Source organism: Pezoporus flaviventris, unplaced genomic scaffold (genome assembly GCF_033815535.1).
Source record: "Pezoporus flaviventris isolate CSIRO_AGI_PZ_B2104156 unplaced genomic scaffold, CSIRO_AGI_Pfla_v1 ptg000072l, whole genome shotgun sequence".
Classification (NCBI taxonomy): domain Eukaryota; kingdom Metazoa; phylum Chordata; class Aves; order Psittaciformes; family Psittacidae; genus Pezoporus; species Pezoporus flaviventris.
Window position 1 is genome coordinate 3,988,974 of NW_026892620.1, and position 12,233 is coordinate 4,001,206.

The 12,233-nt window shown below is 44.6% G+C and overlaps 1 protein-coding gene across 8 annotated transcripts in view; it reads right to left on the reverse strand.

The window, feature by feature from the left end:
* Nucleotides 1-11,749, reverse strand: part of NAXD (NAD(P)HX dehydratase) — a 53,106-nt gene extending 41,357 nt beyond the window's left edge. The window contains exons 1-6 of one of the 8 annotated variants that reach the window (XM_061472764.1): nucleotides 11,597-11,749; nucleotides 9,404-10,270; nucleotides 7,768-8,139; nucleotides 4,302-4,452; nucleotides 2,979-3,024; nucleotides 1,216-1,304 (exon numbers count right to left, since the gene is read on the reverse strand). In XM_061472764.1, the coding sequence (XP_061328748.1) occupies nucleotides 1,216-1,304; nucleotides 2,979-3,024; nucleotides 4,302-4,452; nucleotides 7,768-8,139; nucleotides 9,404-10,270; nucleotides 11,597-11,663 (1,592 nt within the window). In that variant the 5' untranslated portion in view covers nucleotides 11,664-11,749. The other 7 variants (XM_061472766.1, XM_061472768.1, XM_061472769.1 and 4 more) reach the window with 7 other exon arrangements.
* Between the last annotated feature and the right edge of the window lie 484 nt (nucleotides 11,750-12,233).

Here is a 12,233-nt window from a genome sequence, read left to right on the forward strand (position 1 = left end):
TGCATTTCCTCTTGCTTTCAAACATTTTTCCCTGTCTAAAATCCACAGTTACAGGTTTCTATCTTTGAAAAAGATCAACCAAACCAACAAACAACAAATCTCAACCATAAGCCCCCCCCCCGCCCCTCCTCCTCCCTCAAAAAAAACCAGCTACCAAACAACCCTAACAAAACCACAATCCTTGGTATATGTCTGTTTAACCAACTTTTTAAGCACCTCTACACCAACAGGAATGAAACCCACCTTTAGAATGTAATAAACTTATGGCTTCCAACCACAAGCATCACCATAAGGGAGATCATATTTTTCTTCTCAAGCACCAAAATATTTCTACTGTCATAAATCCGTCCTGACAGCAATATCTAACAAGCACCATTTGAAATTGTGCTTTTTCTAGCTTAATCACAACTTTGCTATGTACACTGACAGACTGACACGCACTGGTGCAAACTCAGCTCAGGGACATATACCTAAGGGACACATCTTAATTCTCATTTGCAGTGCTCATTGTAAACCATCGTAACACCTAACTGAAGCAATTTATCCTGCAGAAGTTCACCAGTCACTAACATATTTCAGAACAGAAATTCAGTGAAGCACACGCTGACATTTGCTTATTAAACTTTTCATCTTCTGGTTAACAAGTCTCTTATTTAGTATCGTTTGAGAACATCCATTTATTCCTAGGAATGGGTGTGTATCTAATGCAACATACTTGTGAATTAAAATGAGAACCAGCATCTCTCTTGCCCAGTAATTCTGCATAAAAAACTATACACACAAGAGTGAGAGGAAAAAAGATACGCTACTGTTAAATACTATAAGGACTGAAGAAGCAAGAGAGCATGCTCTATCTGCTTTTCAAATGCAGGTTCTAAAATGCTGACTTGTAGTGATTCCTACTTCTGGATTTTGCTACCATTCACAGTTAAATGCATTACAATCACAGAACACACACAAGAAGGTAATGGAAAGCAAGATCTTTGCTTTTTAAAAAAATCGTATCTTGGTAGTAATGAAAAGAATTCACAACTGATTGTTCTACATTAAATATCTGTTTGTAATGAAAGGACAAACCCAGGGGGCTTTGTAATCTCTATCTCATCCACACTGTAACTCAGAAAAAGAACGAACACAAACTTGTCAACTGTCAGACAGAAATGTTCAAACTAGTAATCCTAACTTGCTCATTTAAACAAAAGAGAATTCACTTACAGAACTGGATGAACTATCAGCTCTGGACTATATGATTTGATTACTGTTGCTGCATCTTTGGTACAAAACACATGGGATAAATCAGCACCCTAAAAAAGAAAATTTGCAAACAGAATTATCAAATTAATAGTAACTTTATCATTCCAAAGTTTACTCAGTGAGCAACTCACCTGAATTGTTACTTCTCTAGAGTTAAAGGAAACTTTTTTTTTATTTTGGCTTGGACTACCATGCAGTGTTTTAGAGATTTTTTTTTTTTATTTAACTTCCAATATAATTTTTTTTGTTTCTCACCAACAGGATGACTGAAAACACAGACCTCACACCTTTACTCACTTGAGAAATGTTTCTCATTTGCAGATGAGCAAAGACTAATATGTCACACGTACACTGAGAGGAAAGGCAAAAGAACACAGTTGACCAAGAGACAAGCTACATTAGAGATGAAAAATAATACTGTAATGTATTATAGCAAAATATAGCTATGGCAATCTATGAGTACATTTCCAGTTCTACCATTTTTACTCAACAGGCCAAATCCATACAAGACAAAGGCTGGCACACTTTCAACAACACTCTGTAAGTTAAATAAATATTAAAGCTGAGGAGTTTAGCCTAAATCTTCTATTATCAACTCTAATAATCAGACATACACATAAAAATTGTGTAAGCAGTGACCAGAAAGCCTGATCTTGTATCTGTCTTGCATACTGAAATTTCCCAAGGTTAAGAAAGTGTCTCCTCTGCTTTACTACTACACACTTAACATTTTAAGCTGCTAAGCAATGCAGATATTTGATCCTATGACTCTTTATATGCAGATGTAATAATCTGAGAACAAGTGACTTCAATATGGGGCATCCTAATATGGTACTGTATTTGCACACAGTGAACAGTGGCCTTTTATCTTATATAAGATCATTAACTAATATAATTTCAATTTTAAATCCTTGAGGGACAGCATCCTGGGGGAGAGGGGAGAGGTGGAGTGAGAAATACTTGGATTGGTTACCTACTTATTAAAACAGATCTTCAAGAAGAAACACATGCACAGTGAACTGCAAGTTATGACACACTATAGAGTACTGAAAAGCGTGTCTATTATGTGAGCATGATTTGTTTACATTTGAATAATCACCACTGTATTTAGGTAGCCTACAGCAAATATATTTTTATTCAGTAAATATGCCATTAAAGAAGTTCACACTTCTAGGGGGAAAAAAAAAAAAAGGAAATACTGAGCATTATAATGTAAATAAAGTGTGCTACTAAAAATTACATGAAATTCAACCAACAATCTTTAGACTCACAGTAAGAATTTTACTATCCTAAAGTTGTAAGTTTTGAAAGAAAGTTACTTCATTCATCACAGAAAAAATTCCAGATAAAAATTCTGAGTAACTTACTGCAGCACTGAAAACTTAATTTCAAATATTAATCTGAAGTTATTTTATTGATCAATTTTTGAGAAAATAGTTCATCAAGTTTTGAAATTTCTTATCCAAGTCTCTGATAAAATAGCTCTCCCTTTGAAATTCTGAATTTTTTGACATATATCTAACTTCACCTCATACAGAAAAAACATTTGCAGAAAACATAGCAAATAACCTATTTAGAAAGTATTTCTGCAAATCCAGGAGTAAGGGTTTTCTTTGTTAAATAGAAGACCTTTAAAAACTCAAATTTCATATGCAACACAGAGCAAATGCTTTTAAAAAGATGACACTTAGCTTATATAAATGATGGTACAGAAGAACACGTACCACTTTAAGAGCTGTAATTGCAGCAAAATACGGTGCTCCAGTGTATCTAGAATGAAATACAATTTAGGTTAGGAAACACAATAAGGACATTAAATAATCTACCCTGCCATAATGAAGTCCCAAATCCAAGAGCAAGCTTATAAGAGAAGCTTTCTCTTTTGTTTGCTGTAAAAGACAGATAAAAATCTTCCTATACTGAAGCCAAACTCAAGCCTTGCTCTGATTTGGAAAGTGCAGGATTTCACCATAGCCACCGGATGCTTTCAGAGAAATATTTCAAAGATCACACCATAAAAAAGCAAACTTTTCTCAGACAGCCAGCTAAAAAGCTCAGAGACAAACAAAACAAGAGTGGAGCACTGTTTGCAAGCCAAATCTGGGATCTGTGACCCAGATCAATCCCATCTGGTTTTAGATGCTTAACTAAAGTGCCTAAACTGTGATTCCAGTTGCCCTAAATCCTCTTTATGAAGACTGAAGAGAGAGATACAGACAGAATCACCCTCCATAGGTGCTTATTTCTGCCAAGAGGTAAGAATCTAAGTGCATTAGACCAACAGGAAAACTATCTCCTGGCTGAACAACCCAGCTGTAAGACAGCACCTGTGTGCTCTTCACAGAATGTTTATTAATGGCAGATGTCCAACAGCAGATCTCTCTCACAGGAGAAAGATGCCATCTCTATTTCAAAACGGGAAAATGAAAAAACAGGAAGGTGTAATAGCTCATTCAAAGTACTGTGCAGATTACTGAAAGTGGCCAAGAAAAGAACAGAGCTTAGTTTATTTCTAGGTCAGTACAGCATTTAACTGATTCATGCTGTATCTCTCTTTCCCCTGTAACATGCTATTTCTATCACTCCAGAACATAAACCAAAGTAATGACAGAACCTAGGAACTACCACAATTTATCAAAGGGCACAGTAAGAAAATTTTCTATTCCTGATTTAAGAGACCCAGTTCCCAAGATACCAGAATACATTTAACAACAACAAAAAAAAGATGTGCTGCTGTCTTACTCTATTCTACAACTTCATGATGCACTGAAAGCAGAGATAGTTTGGTGGACAAGAAAGACGGAGAAGGTAGACACAGACACAAACAGCATTCTAATCTTCAATCACATTCACTATCAGAATTTTGCAACACAACTGCAGGGAAACGTGTTCTTTCATAAGTATGCATGGTCATGATGACTGATTAATAAAGATCCCTAGAAAATACTCATGTTTTAAACGGAAGGCGAGTTTGAATGGCTTTTAAAAGTACCTAAGACATCCTCAAACTCTCTCAGAAACAAAAAACAAATTTCTGTTTAACTTACTCTTGACATCCTCCAACAATGCCTATACGTCCATCTTGACCTTTATGCCTTTTCCCCGTTAGCGGAGGGATAACATTGCGCACCAGTTGAAAAATATTCTCCATGTCCTTTAGAGAGTGTGTCCTGTGCAGTGAAAAAGATCTCTCTATAACTGAAAAGAAGAAAATAAGTGTTACTACTATAAGCATTTCTTTAAAGCACTCACACACACTAATAAAACCACTCAAGGACTTACTTCTAAAAAGCAAATGCTTCATCACTTAAAGGCCTTTAAAACAGCTAGAGAAGGTGAACATTTTAAAAATTAATTTTGGGTCTGATGCAGAAAATATTCCCGCTGACTGCTCACAGTCCTAATTTAAGGCTCAGGTACAGAAAGAAACAACAGCCAAGAATAGTTACATGAACATTTTGTAACTAGAAATATATTCTTAGTTCAGCCTGAAATCACTTCCATAATTAAGCTCAACTGAAACAGGTACACTTACGAAGGACTAAACACACCCAGACACAGAGCAAGCATAAACCTATTATAACCACATTTTAAACATACACCCTACCTTATTTTTTGCTTCCCCTTAAAAGACTTCCACCTCTCAGCAGAATCAGGGCTTATCTCACTGCTTTTTGTTTTGGCAGGTGGTTACAAAGCATAATAAAGTCTTTCTGCAAAACTATGATCCAATGCGCTAAATGCAAACATTACAAATATCACACTAAGAGACTTTTTAGCTATCATACAATTGCAGATCTCTGATGCAAAGCCACACACCAAGCTACACATTAAAACAACTGCACACTCAGAAGCCTATATACTCCAATTACTGCTTCAAAAGACTACAAAAATCTAGAAGGAAAAGGTGTTTCAACAATTATGGCTAAAGAGAATTAAACCATTTACCTAACACAAGACAAATCTGAAGTTCAATACTTCTAATAATGGGTTAACTATAAATTGCAGTAAATACACTAAAAGAGTAAGTTCTTATATTTCAACAAAGCTCTTCACTAACTGTACAATTCTCTTCAGAACAGTAGTTTATTTGAACATTAGTTTCCTAGACCGTAGCTGTGCTTCCTTTTTTACAGATCTCCTAAAAAGCTTTCAAGGAACTGCTATATAGTAACACATAATCATGTAAAAAAATAACTCCCACTATACTCCTTATTTTCAGCTGTATACAACTTAATAATCTCACCCTGCAACTCCAACATCAGAGAGGGGGACACAGAGAATGGACAGATGGACCTGTTCCTGAAGTTTTGGATGTAATAATGGGTAAAAAAAGTAGTAAACAAGACAACTTCACATGTGTGAGCTACCAGCACAAAGCATCTTTTTGTCTATCTTGCACAGAATCTGAATCTAAACCTAAATCAGACTAATCTTCAGAAATAAAATGCTTTAGTGCTCAATAATGACAATTACTCCTGGCTGATCTTTTGCTTTTCAAATCCTTCTATAACACAGGCATCCCACTCTCACTGAGATTAAAAAAGAAAAAAAAAAAACAGGGGGGATGGGGATGACCCAACCAAAAACCAAGAAAAGGAAAGGAAAAAAAACCCAGACTGTTTTGGATTATGGCCAAAATAGCACTGCAGCGACCCAGAGGAGAACAAAATGCTCATCTCCTCTGGAAACAAGGCAGATTATTTTCCTTAAATCACACTTCGTACACTCACTGGTTTTCAACCACACAAGAAATAGACTTATCCTACAGCTTGTAACCCTTAAAGCACAACGTTGTTAAGGTCTCCTGTTCTTTTTCGTTGCTTTTTTATATGCAAATATAAAGTGATCGCATAATAAATGGAAAGAAAACAGAGAATTATGGAAAAAGCAATTCTTCATAGAGCCCCACTCTTACCTACAAAAACTCAAAGGTATATGCAGCTATAAGGAACTGAAATCTTAATTCCTTAAAAGATCTGCTGCCTGAAGCATTATTTTCATATTTCATTTTAAACGCTTTGTTACACCTTGACCAATTAAAAGATTAGAATCCCAAATTAATCTTGCTACAGCTAAAAATATATAATGCATTTTTGCACAGTGTAATACGACTGTACACCTATATGACGAAATCCAGCAAGAAAAAAAACACTTTCAGAAATAATAATAACACCCTGTAGGCACCATCGCCCCAGTCTATAACCTCAAATGACTTCGTAAAGGATTTTCTAAAGCACTTCAGGTCTCCTTTTAATGTGAAAACATTTAAAACACAGAACACACACGTATGCCAGAATTTATCTATGAAAGTCTCCTGCCATCAAGGAATGCTACAGACCAACTACTAGTCAAGAAACACAACCAAGTCAGCCAGCCTAAACCCTCAACAGGCTAACCATCCAGTCCTCCATGCATTTTACAGGGAAAGACAGTATGTAATGTAGAATGGAAAAGGCTCAAAGATCCTCTCAGGAATCAGTCACCCTTCAGGATATGGCATGCTGGATTATTACTCAGCACTGAGGCTGAGTGTTACGTTTTTTCTTTTCAAACCATGCTTTTTAATTCCAAGCAGTGTGAAATTCAGAATTAAAACAGAACAAGATTCCTTTAGTTTCCATATGGCAGGCTACAACCACCAAGCCCCAAGCTGACTGGTTTTACTGAGAGTGTATCCCTATCCTCCTCCTCCCATGCTGTCTACTTCTACGTATAAAGAAACTACAACAAAGATAAATGACAAGGAGCCACAGATCCTGAGAAGTCCATTAATAAACGCTAGTATCAGATTATCAGCTTCTGGCCCACGCACGAAGTACAGAAGGAGAAGTCTGTGCATAAATACCAATTCCAGAGTCACTGCTTCACCTTTTTCTTTAAAAAAAATTCAGATGCCCAAGAATTTATAAATGAACTGGTGTAGAAGAAAAATACACACCAGGACTTCCATCTTATATTACACCTACTACAGTAATATAATGTTCAATTAGAAGATATGATTCAGAATTGATTTAATGAAATTTATTTTAAAGATGGATTTTAACATTTGATTTACTTCAGTGTAGGCAAAACTCCGCTCTTCCCAACACTAAAAACACACATTCACAGCCTTAATTTCATATACTGGGTTAGACCTGATAACTTCAACAGCAGCAGAATTTCCGCTACCAGGTACCTAATGTTTCTAAAGTTTTCAGCAAGTACGTGCTACTGGCCTTTTATAAAGAAAACTTCCCTTCACTTTTCAGAGCCATGAATGTGGAAAGAAGTTCACGATGTTTACAGGGTTCAAAAGGTGTGATTTCATTCATTTTGTTATAACTTATCTATATTAAATAATCGCTACAATGGTACGAATGATGTTTTGTTTTCCATCACACAGACACGTTCACCACAATATTAAATAATTCCGATTAGCTTTTATTTTCAACAGCCACTTACTTACTACCAGGGCTTTCACACAGAAGTTTAAAAAAACCTAGCTTTTATTTATGCTATAGAAGGAAGTACCTATCGGTGGAGAAAGTGCTGCTGTCATAGCATTATAATTAAAGTTATCCCCATATGAACGATGGTTCGCTCTCTGAGGTGGACTTGCTGGTATAGATTGTGACCTTTGTGATACCGTAGAAGAAATTCCTGCCAACATCTGTCCCAACATCTGTAACATCTGGAGCTCTCGCGCATGCTCTGCCTCCCGACGCTTGTCCTCTATTTTGAGCCTCTGCTCTTCATATCTGTAAAATTTCTCTTCCGTATCCACGCTCTGCTGAAGGAATTTTTCCATCATTTTATCCAACGTTAAGTTTGCATGGCGTTTTTTGGATCTTTTGGGCTGATTGCGAGGTGGGGTAATAGTTGGAGCATTGATTTCTTTAAAGCCTAAAGCAAGAAGAAAAACAATTATTTTTCTGCAGAAAAATTACTTCCTAGAAGGAAAAGGCAAAACAAAAATCTCCCTACAAGATGTGCACCTAACACACGACAACATTGTTATACTTTTTCCATGTGAGTTATAATTATCTCAGATACTTTCATTTTGGAGTACCAAAGCGAAACCACAAGCTTCTGCAAAAGGCAACACGAAAATACAAAGCGGCATCTTTTAATTGTTGTAGTACTAAACTTCAACAATAGGAGTCTTTCTCATCTTCGAAAAAGGTTTAAGTGAAGGCTATTAAATAGTATAGCCTCATTTGTGTATTGCAGGTAATTACATTAATCTAAATTGAGTTTCAGTCTGTTGGCATTCTGGATTTGCATTTCAAAAGAACGTTAGTGTAAAGAACTGTTTGATGGGGTTTATGTGTAAAAAGAAGGTTGGTTAAACGTCAACCAATTGGCTGATTTCTCAGTGATGTCAACTCCTGAAGACAGGTTCATGTTTGTATTAAAACCCTGGCATTAATCTAGATTTAAAACAAACAAGCAACACTGCCTCCTCCCACCTCCACAAAACAAATGCGGAGCTGAGGGTAAAGAGGGAGCAACGGAAGGACAGGCTTTATCAAAGGGCTGTTTCTGTCCACAAACCCAATGAAGTTAGAAGCAGTGTTTCTGAAACAACTCGAGCAATTAATTACATAAAGGTTCTCCCCTCGCTTTCTGGCACATCTGCAACAACAAGCAGATTTTTCAGGTATTATCATCATCACGGTTTTAATACCGACTAACAAAACTGCACATAGTCTGCATGGAATGGGAAAAATCTTCCAGCAAGAAAAGACGCCTATTTTCTCATACAGCGCTACCTGACACTTTGTCTTGATAATGTCTGCGCTAGTTTTCCTTTGGTTTCCCACTGATAAACACCAATAAAAACTCACTACTGTCGCCGTCCCCCGGCATCTCCCCGTACCCGGTTTGCAGCACTTCCCTCCCCCTGCAGCGGCCCGCTTTCCTGGAAAGGCGGCGTTTGCTTGGCGGGGGAAAGGCGGAGCTGTCGGGAACGAGCAAGGTGCAAGGTGAAGGGGCACCGGCAGATTTCGGAGGACGAGGCAAGAGGGAGAAGAGGAAGGCACAAGCTACTAGAATCATGCTAGCTAGAGAGGCGCCGGCAGTTGGCCTACGAGACCCCAGGGCGGGAGGACCACGGTGCCCCCCGGGTGAGAGAACACCCGGCGGCGGGAGCCTACCGGCTACTCACCGTCGCCCGGCGGCACGGGGATGGCGAAGGAGGGACACTCCACCTTGATGGGGTGATCGGCGTAGGAAGAGCACTCCCCGGAGTCCTCGGTGAAGTTGTCGCGGGGGGACTCCAGCTCGCCGTCCTCTTCCAGGTCGGCGTCCACCTCGCGGCTGTTGTGCGGCGTGCCCGGGGTAGGTGGCCCGGCGAGCGGCCCCGCCGGCTGGGCGCTGTCGGGCGGCGGGGCCAGCGACTCGGGGACGCCGTCGGGGCCCCCCCGACAGCTGAGGATCCGGTCCATCTCGTCGTAGTACTTGCATATCTTGCGGGCGTGCCCGTTCTTCTTCAGCCCGTCCCGGGCCTGGTAGTACTGGCGCTTAAGGCCCTTGATGCGGATGCGGCACTGCTCGGGGGTGCGCTCGAAGCCCAGCTCGGCCAGGCGGCAGGCCACGTCCCGGTACACATGGCTGTTCCGAAAGTTGCCGTCCAGGGCCGACTGCACGTCCGCCTCGCCCCAGATCTCCAGCAGCGCCCGCGTCTCCAGGTCCGACCACAGGAAGCCCCGCGTGTTCGTAATCATCCTTGGCCGGCCGGGGTCACTGCAATGGCCGCGCACCGGGGAAAGGGAAGAAGGGAGGGAGCGAGCGAGGGAGGGAGGGGGAGAGCGAGGGAGGGACGGAGGGGGGCGGAGGAGGGCAGCGGGGAGGAGGAAGCGGGGTTTAATGCCCGCACTCGGCGCTCCTAGGAGGCGCCTACGACAGCCCTGGACGCTGTGCGGCGGGACGCGGCGGGCACCCGAGCCCCGGGCCCCGCATCCCGGGCCGCCTCTAGCAGCCAGGACGCGCGGAAACAAAAAACTTTCTAGGCGCCGCTTTGAGCTGCGGGCACCTGCAAAAAAAAAAAAAAAAAAGGGGGGGGGGGGCGGTGTTTTAAAATGAAAACCAACCGAACAAAAAGCCCCCAACCAACCACCTTTCCCACCCCCTCGGCTCGCCCTGCTCTGAAAACGATGGTAAATAAAAAATAAAAACCGGGCTGCCGCCACAGAACCGCGGCCCCCTCCCCTGGGGCAGGACGCACCGCCACCTCGCTCAGGCAGTCATCCGTGCGCGACCGCCCCCCCGCCCCGGGCTTCTCGGGGAGCGGCAGGACGACGGCGCTGGCTGGACTTGGAGGCCTTTCTCATCACAGCGCACCTCCCTCTCTCTTTCTCCTCCTCCTCCCTCCCACCCTCCCCCGCCGCAGTGGGGCGCGATCCCTGCACATACACACGCACACAAGGCGATGCAGCTCGGCTCAGGGCGACCGAGATTCCGTGGCTCTGCTCGGCGCTCTGCCTCACCCAGTGCACTGCCATGCCGCGCCAGCACCGGGTTCCCATACCCGCTCCCTAGGGCTGCCGCGTCACTCGGTCCCGCGGCAGACAGGCAGCGGGCGGGCAGGCACGCTCCCGCCCGCCCGGGCGTGCACACGGCGCGGCTCTGCTCGGCCCTGGGGTCGCCACAAAAGCCCGCGCTGCGGCTAGAAAGATACCGCCTCCCGGAGGCCACCGCCGGATCAGGTGCTGGCGGTCAGGTCGGGTCTGTGTGCGTTTTCCACTGCACCCTCCGGCCAGCCCTTCGCCAGGCAGGTGAACGGCAGGCCCGTCACTGCGGCCTGGGGTGGACTTCATTGTGGCGGGCGGCCCTGGGGCCCCACTGCCGCCCGCGTGCTGCTCCGGCCTCTGCCCTTTCCCTTCGGTTTTGCTCCGAAAACCGCTCCCCGGCCCGGCGGGAGCTGCGGCGCCAAGCCCACCGCCCCGTCACGGCGGACAGCCACCGCCTCCTTCACACCCCTGCCCAGACCCTGAAGGGGACAGCCCAGCCGAGGGCTCCCCCTCGACCGACAGCCTTGCCTTCTCTGGGAGGAAAGCCCGACCGCACGCTTCCACACCGCCTTTGGAGGGCAGCCCTCAGCAGCGAGCTAGCCTGTCTCCGCTCGGCGCCCACCAGCCCGGCCCGCCCCCTTCTCCCCTCAGGGGCAAGCCCCACCCCCTGCACCAGAGCCCCTGTGCAGGGATGTTTATACCTTCGTCACTCCGCAGCCAGAGTGCCGCTGCTAAGGCCGCAGCCAAGGCGCCCGCGGTGACAGCGGCCTGTCCCCACATCCTCCCGGGGGAACAGGCAGAGGCTGCACTCGGGCCGGGCCCTGCGCCGCTCTGCGCGCTCTTCTTACCTAGCCACAGCGCGGAGCTCCCGGTGCCCCCCACCAAGCGCGCAGGCAAGCGGCGCATACAACTCATCGGCGCGGCTTCCGGCTCCGCGTCGAGTCGAGTTGGCCAGGGCAGGGCAGGCCTCCGCGGGAGCGCACGCCCGGCACCGCTCCGCGCCTCCCCGCGGCGCGCTTTACCCCCCACCCCCCTTCGGCAGCCAATGGCGGCGCGGGGCCTGCGCGGGCGGTCCGCGCCGAGGTAGCGGCCACCCGCGGAGCCGGGGGCGCCGCGATCTCCGCCTCGGGCAGCGTATGGGCTCCGCGCCCTGGGGTCACCCGTGCCGCTGGGCCTCGGGGCGGCGCGGGCCGGCGGCGGTGTGGCAGTGCCCGGCCTTCCCAGCTCTTTGGGGCCGTCTTCCCAGCCTTTTTAACAGGCAGCGAATAAAACCTCGCAGGAATTACCATTTATTGCTCCCTGCTTTTAAACGCGCATTGCGCCCCTCACCGTGCCGTCCGTTTCTGAGAAATCCGCGAGCGGAATTCATTTTTAAGCTGCTATTTCTAGCTCAGATACATCATTTTAAAGCAGTATCCTTGGAATAGTAGCTTTTAATCTAAAACAACAGAGCCGATGGAAATACCAGCTGATGTGTGTGGATTG